Below are 16044 nucleotides of genomic sequence, written 5' to 3' on the forward strand. Positions count from 1 at the left end.
GGTAACCGCCATAACCAGTTTCTTATGAATCCAGAGATACGTTCTACGCATGAACTCATACACACACGTGTGTGGGCTTCTGTTTATAAATACCTAGATTCTAAGCAGCTCTTGAAATCCCCCTAAGGGCAGGGACCCTGGCATCCTGTGGTCCCTAGATGGGAGGGAGAAGACAGGGATGGCCGGACAACACAGAGAGGAGGGAGCAGGAGTGGGGACAGAGATGATGGAGGGACAATTCAGAGACCTGAGATCAGAGTTAGAACTCATGACCCTGCCACCCCAACCCTCTTCTTTCAGCATCCAGAGTCTCCGAGGCCTCCTCACTCACCTTCTTCGGAGAGAAGACGCCCACGGTTCCCCCATCTTCCCGGACAGCCACCCCCATCTCAGCCAGCAACGCTTCTCTGTAGGCAAAGGAGAGGCAAATGTTGGTCTTGTCATCGGTACCCATGAACCCATTCCCTGCAGGGCCTGACCTTCCCTCCCCACCCCGCTCCCTCCAGGGCTCCAGCTGTCGGCCCCATCCTCACACCTCTCCATCCTCAAGGCCTCCGTCTTACGTAGCTTCTCCTCCCAGGTCTCATTCAGCTCAGCTATAATCTTCTCTGTCTCCTGGGGGCACAAGACAGGCGGGGATCAGGACAGTCTGGGACAAGCACCTCCCAGGGGGTGCTTCCCAGCAGCCCCCAGAGCCCCACCCCTTGCCAGCTCCAGCTTCCCACCTGCAGTCTCTCCATGGCCTCCTCAGGCCCAATCTGGGGCTCAGCACTGGGGGAGAACGATGGCTCCAGCTCCCCGTTGTGTGCTGCGGGGGACGAGGGCGAAGCTGGGGCAGAGGGAGATGATACAGCTGGCAGAGCACCTCCGGGACTCCCCTCATCCACCTTCAGGCCTAGGAGGGAGAAGAAGGTAAAAGAAGGAGGCCAAGGAAAGATGGAACTGATCGGAAACAGGGAAGGTCTCACAGCGGACCAGCCTGGAAGGACTGCAGAAGACCCATGGTCCACCTCCACAAAGTAGAGAACCCTCCTACTGCAGCCTTGACAAGTGGACACCGAGCCTCTGCTTGTTCCCCTCCGGGGATGGAAAGCTCATTACTGAACAAGGTAGCCAGTTCCTTCCATCGTAGGATGACTCGTACCGTCAGGAAGTTCTTAGCTGTGTTGAACTGAAATCTGCCCCGTGTTACATGTAGCTCTGTTTCCAGTTCTGCCCTCTGGGATGAGAAAGACTACACTGCTTTTTCTTTTTCAAGACTACCCTTCAAACGTGCAGAGGCGAACATCGTGTCTACCTTCTCTTCCCAAGAACCCTTATTCTCCCCACCGTGCCCCTTAGCACCCCAACTCCTCAGTGGGATGGACCCCAAGATTGAATGCACAGTCACACCAGGCACAGCCAACACGGATCACAGATTCTCTAATACAGACGCCATTTCACAGTAAGGAGGCTGAGCCTTACGTTTCAGAAATTAGTCTGCTGTTGACTATTATTAAGCTTACGGTCAATTTAATTCCCAATGTTTCACAAGAACGTCTGTCAAGGCAGGTGCCCAGCAGCCTATTCTTAATGACTTACTGTTTAAATCATAAACGCACGACTTGCCATTTACTCCTGCTCCTGTCGTTTCAGTAGTTCCAGGAGCCTGTTAAGGTCCCTCTGAATCCTGCCTGCCTCTCCCCAGGAGGATCAGTCCCTCCCAGCTCTGTAACACCTAAAGGCGTGACCTGTCCCCTCTCCACATCTGCATCTAAGTCAAGGGGCACTTGCTGGGCTTTCTGGGCAGTGGTCCCTCCCTGGTCCCAGGCCTGGGCAAAGGCAAATGAGGAGGGATGAGCTGGGCCAAGGAGCCTCCCTGAGCTGCCCCTCCCGGAGTCCCACCTCCCAGGGCAGAGGCGGAGAGCCCCTGGGCCATCAGCAGTTCCCGCAGCCGGGCCACCTCCTCCTGCAGCTCCCGGATCAGCCGGGCATTAGGGTCCTCGTTGATGATGGCATTGCAGCGAATCTGCTTGGTGCGGTCGGCGTACCTGGATGAGGAGGGAGGAGCGGGACCGGTGAGGCCTAGACACGGGTGACCTTGGTCTGCTGCCCGATTCCCTCTCCCTCCCAGGTTTCATCATAGTGCAGTAGAGCTGAGGGTCAACCCTAACTCATGGGGAGGGTCCTGAGCTACCAGCCGCTGAGCTCCTGGCACTTTTCATGTCCCGCCCCACCCCTACTAGAGCCCCACCTGAGGGTGCTAAGAGTCTCCTCGTAATTGATATCCGCGGGGCTCAGGGCCGCAATCATTGCTGTGCGTGAATTCCCACCTACGAATGGAAAGGAGGGGAAAGCTTGAGCTGGGCAGGGTCCTAAGAAAAGTCAGACTGGGTCACAGGGTCAGGGGGGCCTCATTGCTCAGGCAGGGGTCCAATAAGGTCACTGTCCAAGGTAGGGTAAAGCTAAGAGTTGTGGAGCTAATCGTGAAATCTGGTGGTCAGAGGAAGTGGGGGTGAGGTCAGGGAGACATCAGACATCTGTGGGACAGTCAGAGATCAGTGGGAGGAGGGTGAAGTCAAAGGTGGGTGTGAGGTCAGAGAGCAGTCATGGGTAGCCAAGTCAGCGAGGCCCTTGGCTTGGCAGGGAGGGTGTGGCCTTGATCTCAGCATCAGGACACCTTCAAAGGATGCCCCTGGGGATCAGGGGCAGAGTCAAAGGACCACTGGAGGATTTGAGGTTCCAGGGGTGTCAACGCGACTGGTATCAAAAGGAGGTTGGCAGGACGGGTGGCAGGGTCGGCAGAGAGAGACAGAGAGGAGAAGCCCCTCACCCAGATTCTCCTTGAGCAGCCAGGTGAGCACAGAGTCCCTGTAAGGGATAAAATCCGACTTCCGCTTCTTTGATTGCTGAGGGACGGAAGGGGGAAGGGGGTTACGGTGGGCCACCCGCTTTGTCCGCTTACCCAGAGCCCCTTCTCTTCCCACGCCCAGGTCTTACCATATCCGCAAGGGCCGAGATCACCTTCCCTAGAGTAGTCAGGGACTTATTGATGTTGGCGCCTTCCTGGCAAGAGGAACGGGGGGAATGAGGCCTTCTTCTCCCACTCCGATCCCCTTCCCCCGCTCCCCCCACAGCCAGAGCACCAGGTTATGATTTGAGACCACTGCACACAGCCCCCAACACTGCCCTGTCCGACCCTCCCAGGCGCCTCACCTTCAGGCGCATGCCCCGGGCCCCTGAGGAGTCAGCCCGCTCACTGCCAGCAAGGTCCACCAAACTGATCTTACTGACCTGGGTCAGAGGAAAGAGACAGGAGGTGACTGGGTCAGCGCGGGGCAGGCATATCAAGGGAACACCCAGCAAGGGGACTAGGCGGTTGGCAAGGGATGGAGAAAGCCAGGAGTGGGGGACGGAAGGGGGATACATAAGATGCCAGTGAGGGTCTGGTTACTTGTCCGTTTCTTCATTTATTCAATCACAGATACTCACATGCCCACTGTGTGCCTTGTCCCGGCACACAGTGGGCTCCAAGACCTGCCCCAAGGAGCCTAGCTAGAAGAACAAACATGCAAAAGGAGACTATCCCACTGATCTGATAGGGGAAGCACAGGGGGCTGTGGAAGCTCAGAGGAGGCACTCAACCGAGCCTGGACAGGGAGGGAGGACGCAAGGCCCGCTGATCACATCTCTGTCTCTGTTACCAGGTGGGATGGGGTTGCAGCGGGTGGCGGGGGGGGGGGGTCCTACCTTCTCTGAGTCCAGTCCAGTGAGCTGATCGTGGCAGCGCTGTGTGAAGACAATGGTGAAGACGGCGTGGGAACGGCTGCTGGTCTCATTCATGTTGGTGGCGGCCACAGTCCTGGGGGTGGGGGGGGCGGGGGGGGGAGGAATGGTCAGTGGGTCCGGCCCCTCATCTTCCTAACCCCGGCTCCCTTGCTCTCCGCCCCATCAGCCTGCCTCACCGCGCTTTATTTCCACAGTCCATGAGGTCAGCAATGTCTGCGTAAGAGGTCACAGCCAATTTAGACAGGTCCTGCACGTAGGGGCCCAGGATGGGGTGCTCTCGGACCCTCAGAGAGCCCCGACTCTTGGGGTTCAAGAGGTCTCGTACCCTCTCACAGTAGATCTCCATGTAGCTCACCTGAGTGGGAGAAGCAAATAAAAAGTAATAAAGCTGGGCTTCCCTGGTGGCGCAGTGGTTAAGAATCCGCCTGCCAATGCAGGGGACACAGGTTCGAGCCCTGGTCCGGGAAGATCCCACATGCCGCGGAGCAACTAAGCCCGTGTGCCACAACTACTGAGCCTGCGCTCTGGAGCCCACGAGCCACAACTACTGAAGCCCGCGTGCCTAGAGCCCGAGCTCCTTAACAAGAGAAGCCACCGCAACGAGAAGCCCGTGCACCACAACGAAGAATAGCTCCCGCTCGATGCAACTAGAGAAAGCCACGCTCAGCAACAAAGACCCAATACAGCCAAAGATAAATAATAAATAAATAAATTTTTTAAAAAAGTAAAAAAGCTAACAACCATACCCAATGTGAAACTTAACCCGGACTCCACTGGATACAATACAGGTGACCTACACTGAGTGTTTACTATGTGTTGCTAAGCATTTTACATGTGCAACTCACTGAGCCTTCCAACAACCCTAGGAGGGGACCCCTGATCGTTATCATTTCAGATAAACACACTCAGGAGCCGAGAGAGAAATCGTTTGCCCAAAGCCACAGTTACTAACTGGTAAAGCCTAGAGTAGATCCCAGGCTGCCTGACTCCAGAGACTGCACTTGTCTTAATCGCTCTGCTCACCTCCTCCCTACCCAGGGGACACTGTGGTTCCCCTCCCAGGCCCCTCCCAAGACCTGGGCTTACCTCCACAGAATAGGATAGCTGAGCGCTCTGGTTCTTACTAACACGAGAGAAGAGGTCCTCACAGAGCTGGAGGGGGACACAGAGAAGCACAAAGATGCTGCTGTTCATGGCACACCTGTGGCGCCCAGCACCCAGGCCAGGCCAGGTCTCAAGTGACCCTGTTTAACCCTTACCACAGCCCCAAGGGAGGGACGGGATCGTTCCCATTTTACAGATGGGAAAGCAACCTCTGAGAGGTTCACACTTGCCCAGGGTCACAGGCTAGTATTCAGTGAGCCAAAATGCAAACCCGGAGCCTGTATGCAAGGTCACTATGCTGCAGTCAGGGAGATTATGGTCAACTCTCAGTTATCCACAACTGGCTTTTCCTACAGTAAACACCTTGACTGCGGTACACAAGCCTACATGGGAACTACACTCACAAGTAATTACGAGACAAGGTAAGACAGCAGTAAGTGGTAGAAACAAGGTTCAAACCCTGGGCGCTCTGCCGCCAAAGGTGTGGCTGTTCTCACTGAGCCTTCTTGGCCCTGATGTCCAGGTTGGAGCCAACCTCATCCCCCATCACCTTCCCTACTACTAACAACCTCAGAGAGCCAGGTCTCTGCTCCACAACGCTTAGAACCCAGCCTACTCCCCTAGGGTCAGCTGAAGATGCTTCAGCTCTGGCCACCCTGCCAGGCCCCGAGTGTACCTGGGGCACGATGCCCTGCTGCCCTGGCTCCTGCCGCCCCATCATGGTGTAGGATTTCCCAGCTCCCGTCTGCCCGTAGGCAAAGATGCACACGTTGTAGCCTTCAAAGGCATGGAGCAGCATCTCTTCTCCAATATCCCGATACACCTGTTGCTGCGATGCAAACTGGGGGTCCTCGGCCTAGGTGGAAGGGGGGCAAGAAAGACAGCAGGAACCCTAGATGACTTTGTCCTTGGTATCTAGGTGCCCAAAGATCTTGTGTGCCCCCACCCCCCTCACGGTCCTAATCATCCCTGAGGATCCTATCTAGTCTCCTGCCAACCCTAAATTATCCCAGGGATTCTGCCTCCCCCATCCTGGTCCTAGTCACAAGTTCAGGGTCCTACCCACCCCCACCCAAGGGTCCTGGTCCTCCCAACCAATTCCCTGGAGGTCCTATTTCCCAGCTATGCCCCCTCCCCAGGACCTGAATCCCCCGTCCCTCTTTGCTTAGCTCTTCCCCCAACCTAACAACCTCACCGAAGTGTGTGACCAGTAGGAGTAATCGAAAGTGAAGCTTTTGGGGGCATCCTTGCTCTGTTTGGGATTGATGATGGCTGAGAAAGCAAAGGGATGAAGGCCAAGGTCAGGTACTCCCAACCGCTGCCCACTCCCCACAAGCCCTCAGAAGCCAGGCATCCCACTCCCCACCTCTATCCTAGTTCATCTCTCCCCTTTAATACTCCCCACCCCCTCCAGCCACCCAAGCTAATTTTGGCTTCCCAGGACCCGCCCCCCTCCCGGCTGCCTCCCTGGATTGGGCAATGGAGGGCTCCAGGCCAACATTCCCCCTCCCAGGGACTGGGAGCACGGAAAGGCCAGCCTGTCCCAGCCTCCTTCCTTACAATTAGCACCTGCTCCGTGCCCAGCACAGCCCTCCTCCTGGTTCGGCCCGGCAGGACTGGCCCGTACAGTGGGCCCGGGCTGCCCTGCCTGTGCCCAGACGGGCCCGTGGGACTCACTCACAGGTGGTGCTCCCCTGCATGCTGACTACACACTTGGCATCCTGGCTGGTCTCACGGGCGTTGAAGGGCCGAACCCTCACTGCCACTTTCACCGAGGCGCCAGCCATGGCTCCAGATACTACCACCCTCCTTAGCTGGAGGACAGAGACAGAAGAGGAGGTCAGAGCTATTGGGAGGCAATGTCTGGGGGACCCAGACATTGCCTCCCAACTTCTCCCAGGAACCAGTCTCTCCACACCCCCTTCCCCGGCTACCCAGGCCCTCAAGGACCCAGTTTCTGTTTCCTTGGCCTTCCTCCCCAATGTCACTCTCCTCAGGGACTCCCGGAGGTGTTCCTGCCTCTCTCCCCAGCCTTTTCCCAGCAGGCAGGGACCTGGGATGTCACCCCAGAGTTACCTGGTGTCCTGGCCCCAAACCAGGGGGGCTGTATCAGTTCTGGCTGCCACCGGCCCTCGTAGGAGGAGCCCCATCCTACACTGGGGGCCTGGCCACGCCAGCTGGGGCTGTAGGGGAAACCCTGGTTGCGGGGGAAGAGTGGTTAGGAGGCACCCGTGGCTCCAGAGCTGTGTCTGGGGTTCCAGGGTTGGAGGACAAGGGGTGGGGGTAATGTTAGGAAAGGTGCGGATGGCTGTTCCTCTGGAATGGTCGAATGCAACGTGAATCCAAGGGCAGGGACGGTGATATTTTTATTCCTCGTCACTCACAAGTGCACTGAACGTTCAGAGAGAGAAGAGAGAAAGAGGCTGGACAGAGAGCAATTCAGAGAGAGAGACACATGGGCAGAGACACTGAGGGTGGTGGGAAGCGGGGAGAGGAGAGGCAGAAAGTCCCAAACACCAAAAAAATGAGAGAGACAAGAAGACTGAGGTCATGCTACTTAGGAAATAATGGAAGAAAAAGAAGGGGACACACAAGAGGAGAGCAAACACAGAAATGTTGAACAGGTAGGGGGAAAGCACAAATTGGAAGCCCAGAAGAGAAACAAGATGCGAGAAAATCCCAAACATAAGACCTGCCCTAAAATTCCCCCACAGGGTCAGCCAGGGACAAGTAGAAACCAGCTCCCACCTAGGGTCCATAACCTCCACACAGGAGGGACTGCTGATGGGCAAAGTCCAATGGCTGGAGGTACAGCCCAAAACTGGGATCCACAGGGCCTGCCTATAAGCCCCGAACCCCTTGACCAGCCCCCAGCACTTCCTCCTTAGGATCCAGGACAATGGGCAGGAGAGGGTGGGGTCATCCTGTAACCATCCTACCAACCACCAGGGTCCTCTGTTGGAGGATCCAGAATACCTGTGTTTATGGGAAGGGAGGATAGCAGTAGGGTCCCCCTGAAGAGGGAGAGAAGGGAAAGGAAGCAGGTAGGTCCCAGCTCCAGCCTGGGGCTAGTGCTATGGCATCCACTGCCCTGGGGAAAGTGCCAGGCTGGAGCCCAGGAATGTAGGTGATCCGGTGCCCACACCCTGGGAGGAGAGGCTGAGCAGCCCACACCCACGGACAACAGGGTGGGAGGGTTGTGAAGAGCGATCAGAGATGTTGAGCCCCCTTCTGTGGCCCCAAAGGGCCTCAAACCCCTGTCCTGCTGGGCCTCACCTCACCAGCCTTTCTGGCCAGGGCATGGGAGGGGTGAGAGGGCTGGTCTGTCCCAGGACAGGAAGGGAGTAGCTGAAACCACAGAGGCTGTCTCAGGAAGAACAGCCCTGACCCCCAGACCCTGACCAGGGGAGGGAAAGGACACTGATGGAGACACGCAATTGTAACGCCGTTGTGGCTAACGGGGCAGGGAATGAGGTGGCACTGCTGGTGGATGGCGGGGTAATGGACCAAGAGAGAGGTACAGGGGTCGGCTGGTGCAGCGTAATAGGTCAGTGGGGTACAGGGAGAAGCCGCGGCTGGGGCGAGGCCGAGCGACCCGAAAGGGGGCCTAGGGCCACCTGCACCTTGCTCACCCAGCAGTTTTCACACAGGCCCCCGTCCCGGCCTTTCTGGGCGGCCATGCGGACAGTGTCCTCCGGTCCAGCCAACCGACGGCCGCCCCGGGCCTGGCACCTCTCTGCGCCTCCGCGGGACAAATAGCACATGATCCCGGCTCCCGCGGCCAGCCGGCCCCCGCCGGGTGGTGAAAACCGGGACCCCGGCTCCCCGCCCCCCAGCCCGGCACATTCCTCCGCGGGCGTCCCCTCCCTCACCCCCCCTCTCCCACAGCTCTCACCTCGTCGCGGCGGGGCTCCCGGAGCGGCGGGGCAGAGTGCAAAGGGACAAACTTTCCGGGAAGCGTGAGACGGGAGCGGGGGCGATCCGGGGCCGGTTCGGGGCTGCCCCCGCCCCTCGCCGGGTCCCCGGGCGGCGGGCGGCGGACTCGCGCCCCGGGGGCGGCAGCAGTAGCGGCGCCAGCGGCCGGCGCCCGCCCGGGCAGCACGAGCTGGGGCGGGAGCGAGGGGCGGGGGATCGGCGGGCGCGCGCGCGCGGATGGGCGGGCGGGCGCGCGCCGTCCCGAGAAGGGCTAGGCAGCGACCCGGACAGCTGTTAAAGGGGCAATGTCCCCAGGACTGCGGGGCCCACCGGGCGGAGACGGGAGAACCGAGCTGCGGACACGGGAGGGCGAGCAGGACGCAGGCACTCGGGAGGGTGGCCAGCGCCCAAATAGCTGGGAAAAGTGGCGGCCGACCCCGGTAGGAGACCCAGGACCCGGACCCGCGCACGTCACCGCCGTCGGAGGCGCGCTTAGGGGGCGGACCCGCCCGCAGGGCCCCGCCCAGGAGGTGGCTCGGCGCAGGCCCCGCCCCCAGGCGCGCGGCGCCGGCCGGCTCCGCCCTCGGCTCCCGACGCCGCCTCGCTCCTCCTCTGCGCCCGGCGTATAGTTCTAGAATTCGCCGCGCAGCTGCCTCAGGTGCCGTGGCCAAGGGCAGTCGGCGGCGGCACGGCTACCCGGGCGCTGGGTCCCTGCCTGGCCCTCACGTTCGACAGGCCCCGCAGGCCCGGGTCGTCCCCTCAGGCTTGGGTGCCTTCTCAGGCCCAGGCCACCCCTGCCTACCCTGCCTGGCCCCCCGCGGGCCTCAGGCAGTCCTTCAGGCGCGGGCCCACCACCTGGGGGGCCACATCGACTCCTCAGGCCCCCAATTGTGCCTTCAGGCTTAGCTGTGTCCCACGCCCCAGTCCACCTGCCAAGGGTCCCCTGAGCCCGCTAAGGCCTGGCCTTCCCTCCAGGCAGGGACCCACCCCCCAAGACCCCCAGGCTCTGGCCAACTCCTCAGACCAGCCGGACCCCTCAGGTCCTCAGCTGCCTTGTCAGGCTCAGGTTGCCCTCCCAGCCTTGGCTGCCCCCAGGCCAACTGTCCAGTCCTCTGTCTAGCTTCCTTAGGCCCATTCTCCTCATAGATCTGGGTCACCCACCTAGACCCAATTACCTGAGGTCTGAATGCCCCTCAGCTCCCACCTGCCCTCTACTCCAGCTTCCCCTGCTCTGGCCCAAGACATCCAATTTAGATCCCATCTGCCCTTTCAGCCAGATTTTAACTACGGCATTTGCCACCTCAGCTCTAAATACTCCTCTCCCCATTCTTCACTTCGCCTAACTCCCTTCTCAGCCCATCCTTAGTTGCCTTTGGATAAATACTTATTCACCTGCAACAGTTTCCAATTTTCTGACATTTATGCTGCCTACAGTCACTCTCCTAACTCATCTAACATTCTTATCTGCCTTTTCTGCCAACCCCCCACTGGCTGTCAGGTCACCTTTGGCTGTCCCGAATTCTGGCTCTGTGTAACTGACCTCTCTGCTCACCTTCTTCACCTATAGACTTTCCCAACTGCCTCCTCCTTCCTTGTCACCAACTGACCACTCTGTCCACACTTACCTTTTATTAACCCCTCGTACCTGGTTTATTTACCAACCCTGAATTCTCTAACTGACCCCAGCCACCAGTTCTGTACCAACTATCCCCAAATGCCTCTGCCCTATCTAGTCCCCCTGTCACCCTTTTTCGTTTCATTATCCCATGTTGCCAGTTAATTCACTCCACTGCCATCTGTAAATTTCACTTACTCTGTATGTTTGGCTTCAGAACATTTATTTTCTTTTCTCTTTTACCACATCCACATTTCCTGTGTCTGCCATCTTGAACTTGTATGTTCAGCTAGTAGAAATGTTCAGTACTTGAAATACCTTTTCAGCTCTCTTTCTTTTTTTCTGGCCCCATACATCTTCTTTCCAATCTCTAGACCTGCTACAGGTTCATTCCTACAGCCATTATATGAGTGAATGATTCATTTTCCATTATCCCCCCAGCACCAATGAGGAGACTCAGTCCAGCCGCCCAGCCCAGTCCAGTCATGCAAGCGCAGGAAGATGGAGACAACCTTATCCCTTTTGCCAAGTGAGTCCTCCCCCCCAGTGGGGAGGAGGGAAGATTGCATGCCTGGGTTCTTCTCTAAGAGGAGTAGGAAATAAGGAACAAGAAGCTCAGTGCCTGGTCTCAGGGGATTGGTGATTTATTAATTTATTCAGCAAATTGCTTTTGAACACTACAATGTTTTAGGCACTGTATATTAGGCATTGGGAATTCAGCAATTAGAACATAGGGGTCCTGCTCATGGAGCTTACATTCTAGGGGGAGGAGATAGAATGTGCATACAAATAAATATAATTTCAAATAGTAATAAGTACACGAGAAAAATAAAATAGACCTACAACATAATGTAAAACAGACCGTCTTGGAGACACAAGTTTATATAGGGTGATTGTGGAAGAGGAGGAGGAAGTGAGTTTGAATTGAGATCTGAAAAATGAGAAGGAGCCAGTCTGATAAGAACCAGGGAGCAAAAGAAGGAATAGTAGGTTTAAAAAAAAAAAAAAAGCCCAAGAAAGAAACTAGCTTGCTACCTTCTAGGACCAGGAAGCAGGTTAGCGTAACTGAAACTTAATGATTAAGGGAAAAGTGGAGTAAAGTCAGACAGGCAGAGGCCGGATCATATAGGATCTACAGGATCTTATAGGCCATTGAAAAGAGTTTGAATTTTATTCTAAGGACAGGAGAAAGGTTCTAAGCAAGGTAATGACATAAGCAGACCTTTTTTTTTTCTTCAACTTTTTTATTATGGAAAATTTCAAACAACTGCAGAAGTAGAGAAAATAGTAATCATGAACCTGGAGTATCCTTTTTAGTCAGCTGCAGTTAATTATCATTACATAGATAATCTTTTTATTGATAAACCCATTCAGCCTCCTGCTACTCAGACTATATTGAAGCAAATCTTAAACCATATATCATTTCACATAAGCATTTTAAAAAGATTATTCTTGGGGCTTCCCTGGTGGTCCAGTGGGTAAGACTCCGTGCTCCCAATGCAGGGGGCCTGGTTTCGATCCCTGGTGGGGGAACAAGATCCTGCATGCATGCCGCAACTAAAGATCCCACATGCTGCAACTAAGACCTGATGCAGCCAATATAAATAAATTTTTAAAAAAAAGATTATTCTGTGTAGAATAGATTATTGAGGGATTCAGATGGAAGGAGGGAATGGAGGAGGAGGCTATCTCTGTAGTCCAGAGAGGGGAAGATGAGCTGGAATATGATGGTGGGAGTGGAAATAGTGAGGAGTAGTCAAATTTGAGTGTATTTTATGGGGGAGTTCCTGGGCAGTCCAGTGGTTAGGACTCCATCCTTTCACTGCCAAGGGCCTGGGTTTGATCCCTGGTTGGGCAACTGAGATCCCACAAGCCGTGTGGGGCAGCCAAAAGAAAAAATGATTTTTTAAAAAATTTATTTTTGGCTGTGTTGGGTCTTCGTTGCTGTGCGCGGGCTTTCTCTAGTTGTGGAGAGCGGGGGCTACTCTTCGTTGCGGTGCGCAGGCTTCTCATTGCGGTGGCTTCTCTCATTGTGGAGCACGGGCTCTAGAGCGCAGGCTCAGTAGCTGTGGCTCACGAGCTTAGTTGCTCCGGGGCATGTGGGATCTTCCCGGACCAGGGATCGAACCCACGTCCCCTGCATTGGCAGGCGGATTCTCAACCACTGCGCCATCGGGTTTTTTTTCTTTGTTTCAGTGTATTTTAGATGTAGAACTCACAGAACTTGCTGATAGATTGGATATGGGAGGTGAGGGAAGTAAGGCATACCAGATTTTTGGCCCTAGCAACTGGGCATTTGGGGTGCCTTTCAGCGAGATGGGGAAGGCGAGGGAGGAGATGTTGAGTGGGCAGTTGAACCTGCAAGTCTGGAGTCCAGGGGAGGAGCCAGAGCAAGAAATACAGATTTGGGAGTCGTCAGCACATTGGTGGTTTAAAATCATGGCCTGAAACAACAAGGTCCTACTGTGTAGCACAGAGAACTATATTCAATATCCTGTGATAAACCATAATGGAAAAGAATATTTAAAAAAGAGAATGTGTATAACTGAGTCACTTTGCTGTGCAGCAGAGATTGGCACAGCATTGTAAATCAATTATACTTCAATTTAAAAAGATGATAATAAATAAAGTCATGGCCTGGGTGAGATCACCTAAGGAGGAATAGAGATGAAGAAGATAAAGTGCCGAAGACGAAGCCCTAGGATACTCTTCTAGAGAGCAGGAGAGCAGACATCAGTCAGTCTGGGGGCTTTAGGAGTGATGAGAACTGTTCTCAAACAGCTTTGCACACCCCTCCCTACCTAAAGGATATTAGTATTTCTGAGATGGGGAGATAAAGCAGGGGTGAACAGAGGCCCTGCTCTCCTGGATACTTACATTGACTAAAAGGAACCTGTCGCATCACTTGAGTAGTGGGGGCCTTCGTCTTTGACAGCCCTGCTTGCTCAATATGATGTTCCCTGGTTGCGAGGTGTACTCGTTTGAGATTCAGCGAGATCTGAAGCTCAAACAGTTGCTAATCTCCATGCTCACTCCAGCTCCAATCTCCTTTCAAATAAAAGGCCTCACCACCTTCCTCAGCTAAAATGGATAAGGGAGGACAAGGCTTGAGGGAGCCTGGACAGCTGTATGGTCCCGTTGTAAGATAAGACTCCTAAATTCCTGGAGTGAGTAGATGCTGTAAGGGAAGAGCCAGACCTGAGCCTACCTTGTCCTCACCTCAGGTGTTCCAGAGTGGTCAGCCGATCTCCACCACCCAGCTTGCCTTCCCGGAGCCTCAGACTGACGGCCCAGCGCTATGGAGACACCTTCTGGGAGAACCTTAGTCAAAGGCCCAGGTGGGTAGAAATGGAGAAAATGGGGATTAACTGGAGGTAGGGAGGGGAAGCTCTACAATTTTAAACTACCATAAAGCCTTATGGTAGCAATAAGCTTTAGTCTGGGGATAATTGCCCCACCAGCTGATGGACATTTTAGCTCCTAATGCCAAATAGGTGGTTGGGAGAGGTTGTTAGAGAAACAGTATGGATGGGGATGTTCTCTCTGTACTTAGCCCCCTTTTTGTGCTTCACAGCCCCACCTGGATGGAGGAACAGTACATCCCACCCCTGCTGGTATGACAAACTTTCTGCCCTTTGACACCTCTCATGTTAAGATTGCACCCACTGCTATCCTATCCCCAGCTCTCCTTATTACCCCTTCCCTCTGGTGTCCCCCAGCCAGTGCACTGACCAGGCCCTCCTTCCTATGAATCAGTCACCATGTTTTCCAGATCACAGCTGTGTTTTTGTGATCTGGGCTTCCCAAGACCCCTGACTCCCTATTTCAGTCCCAGCTCCCCTGAGAGACTCAGTTCTGCCTTCTAGCTCCTTTTCCCTATTCTCTGGCACAGAGAGCCACTGGTTGCTCCCAGCCTGGCCTGTACCCCCCCGAAGGGCTCCCACCCCCTGAGGTGCTCTGCAGAAGAAAGAGAAGGAGGCCACATTTGGCGGGAATGCAGCAGGGATCTGGGGGCATCCCAGCCCGGGTAAGGGCTGTCACTTATCACCTGGAGGATCTAAGGAGGCGACAGAGAATCATCAATGAGTAAGGAGAGACATTTGGGCTCCGGGAGCCAAACAGGGTATGGGGACAGGACGGTTTGAACTAAAGAAGAGGTGGAGAGCTTTGAAGGAATTGGAGGTTGTTTGGGACTGTGCCATGGTCTTGGTGAGATTGAAGCAAAATTTCTATAGTATGGGAATGAGGAGGGAACTAAGGGATGGGGGATGAGCCACATGAGCTGAAAGGAGTGGAAACCAGGTCACTGAAGACAGGAAAGCACTCCATACAACTGGAGGATACACTGAAGACAGGAAAGCACTCCATACAACTGGAGGATAGTGCAGAGCTAGAGGTCACCTCTTGAGCCCCTGGACTGAAAATACTTCAGTCTGAGGGGAGCAGAAAGTTGGGAGTGGAGAGTTGGAAGTCAGATGACAACACTCCTGGGTCCCAGCAGGAAGTATTTCAGGGCAGAAAGGTGAAGAATGGAGAGACAGGAAGCCTGGCCTCCAGACACCTCTTTCCTAAGTCTGAAGTCTCCACAGACTGAAAAAGGCCCAGTGGGGCAGCTCTAGGGCTGCATCTGAGCCCCTGGTGCTTGACGACGACGGCTGTGGACTCCCCAACACCACCGAACACCCTGGTCTGGAAGAGGAGAGGGCAAACTCTCCACGGGAAGAGGACCACTTCCTCGCTCCTGGCAGGGCCCAGGTACGGTTGAGCAGGAACTTGGTGGGGTGGTGGAGGGTGATGTGGATGCCTCGTCTTGCGTGGAGAGACAGCGGGAGCCAAGAGGCACGTTGGATAGCTGGATTTGAGAGGAACAAAAATAAAGTAGACGAGAGCCAGAGACTTGGGAGTGCCTGGGTTTGGGGACTAGGAAATCTGGAGAGACCTATTTTTTGATTCTTCCTTTTTTTTCCTTCAATTTCTCATTCTTACAGCTGCTTTGGTCTCCCTGGAGTCCCCTGGGCCAGGAGGGGTCTTGTCTCTCCGGGCGGCCGAGCTCTCTGGCCTCCTTCAGCACTGTCACAACCAGTAGGGACCCCCTTTACAATCCCTGGGGGGTGGAGTTGCTGTCGGAGGAGTAAGGAGAAACCGCCCACGCCCAAGATGCTAGCGTGCTCCAGGGCCCACTAGTTCTGGGCGCTGGAATCTCCAGCATTTCTGACATCAAGGCATTCCCCCTTTCCCTGACCTTTCTCACTTTCCTCTCCCATCCTCTGAACTAGGCACGAACGGGGCTCCCTTGGCCTCCCATCTCTACCCGCCGCTCTCACAGGAGCTCCTCAAGGCCTGTCGTCCCGCAGGCCGGCTCCCTGCCACTGTGTTCTCTTCTTGTTCTGTTATTAAAAAGCAAGCAAGTTGAGCCTGGAGTTGTCTTTCTCTCCGCGAAGTAGTGATGGAGAGGCTCGTGGGGCGGGAGGGCTCCTTTCACCTTCGTGAGGACCCCGCTAAAATGAAGTCGGGCTGTGTCCCCCAAATTCAAGGAGTTGTGCCCGAAAAAAGTCCTGCCGGCTCCAGCGTCCCCCGCCCAGAGCTGCCGGCCGCCCGCGCCCCACTCCCCCGGCCGAGGTCACGTCAATCGGCCCAGCTTC

General features: G+C 55.4%; 2 protein-coding genes across 8 annotated transcripts in view; one reads left to right on the forward strand and one right to left on the reverse strand.

Annotated features, from left to right (window-relative positions):
- Positions 1-8910, reverse strand: part of KIF1C (kinesin family member 1C) — a 22412-nt gene extending 13502 nt beyond the window's left edge. The window contains exons 1-17 of one of the 4 annotated variants that reach the window (XM_036835852.1): positions 8768-8906; positions 8505-8608; positions 6949-7069; positions 6554-6686; positions 6068-6144; positions 5549-5728; positions 4855-4920; positions 3945-4123; positions 3730-3841; positions 3196-3273; positions 2980-3045; positions 2813-2888; positions 2234-2312; positions 1885-2030; positions 726-895; positions 536-615; positions 332-407 (exon numbers count right to left, since the gene is read on the reverse strand). In XM_036835852.1, the coding sequence (XP_036691747.1) occupies positions 332-407; positions 536-615; positions 726-895; positions 1885-2030; positions 2234-2312; positions 2813-2888; positions 2980-3045; positions 3196-3273; positions 3730-3841; positions 3945-4123; positions 4855-4920; positions 5549-5728; positions 6068-6144; positions 6554-6659 (1491 nt within the window). In that variant the 5' untranslated portion in view covers positions 6660-6686; positions 6949-7069; positions 8505-8608; positions 8768-8906. Of the gene's footprint in view, positions 1-331; positions 408-535; positions 616-725; positions 896-1884; positions 2031-2233; positions 2313-2812; positions 2889-2979; positions 3046-3195; positions 3274-3729; positions 3842-3944; positions 4124-4854; positions 4921-5548; positions 5729-6067; positions 6145-6553; positions 6687-6948; positions 7070-8504; positions 8609-8767 lie in introns of all 4 variants that reach the window. The other 3 variants (XM_036835851.1, XM_036835855.1, XM_036835853.1) reach the window with 3 other exon arrangements.
- INCA1 (inhibitor of CDK, cyclin A1 interacting protein 1) lies at positions 7703-15921 on the forward strand. 4 transcript variants are annotated; one of them, XM_036835856.1, is made up of 7 exons: positions 7703-8419; positions 10844-10931; positions 13627-13740; positions 13977-14016; positions 14295-14488; positions 14992-15157; positions 15391-15921. In XM_036835856.1, the coding sequence occupies exons 1-7, from the start codon at positions 8296-8298 to the stop codon at positions 15535-15537; spliced, it is 873 nt and encodes a 290-aa protein (XP_036691751.1). In that variant the 5' UTR covers positions 7703-8295; the 3' UTR covers positions 15538-15921. The 4 variants fall into 4 exon arrangements, with proteins under 4 accessions (XP_036691751.1, XP_036691752.1, XP_036691753.1 ...); XM_036835857.1 differs by having other exon boundaries at positions 7703-8389; XM_036835858.1 differs by lacking the exon at positions 7703-8419 and adding an exon at positions 9053-9445.
- The last annotated feature ends 123 nt before the right edge of the window (positions 15922-16044 follow it).

The sequence above is a fragment of the Balaenoptera musculus genome, chromosome 20 (genome assembly GCF_009873245.2).
Source record: "Balaenoptera musculus isolate JJ_BM4_2016_0621 chromosome 20, mBalMus1.pri.v3, whole genome shotgun sequence".
Classification (NCBI taxonomy): Eukaryota; Metazoa; Chordata; class Mammalia; order Artiodactyla; family Balaenopteridae; genus Balaenoptera; species Balaenoptera musculus.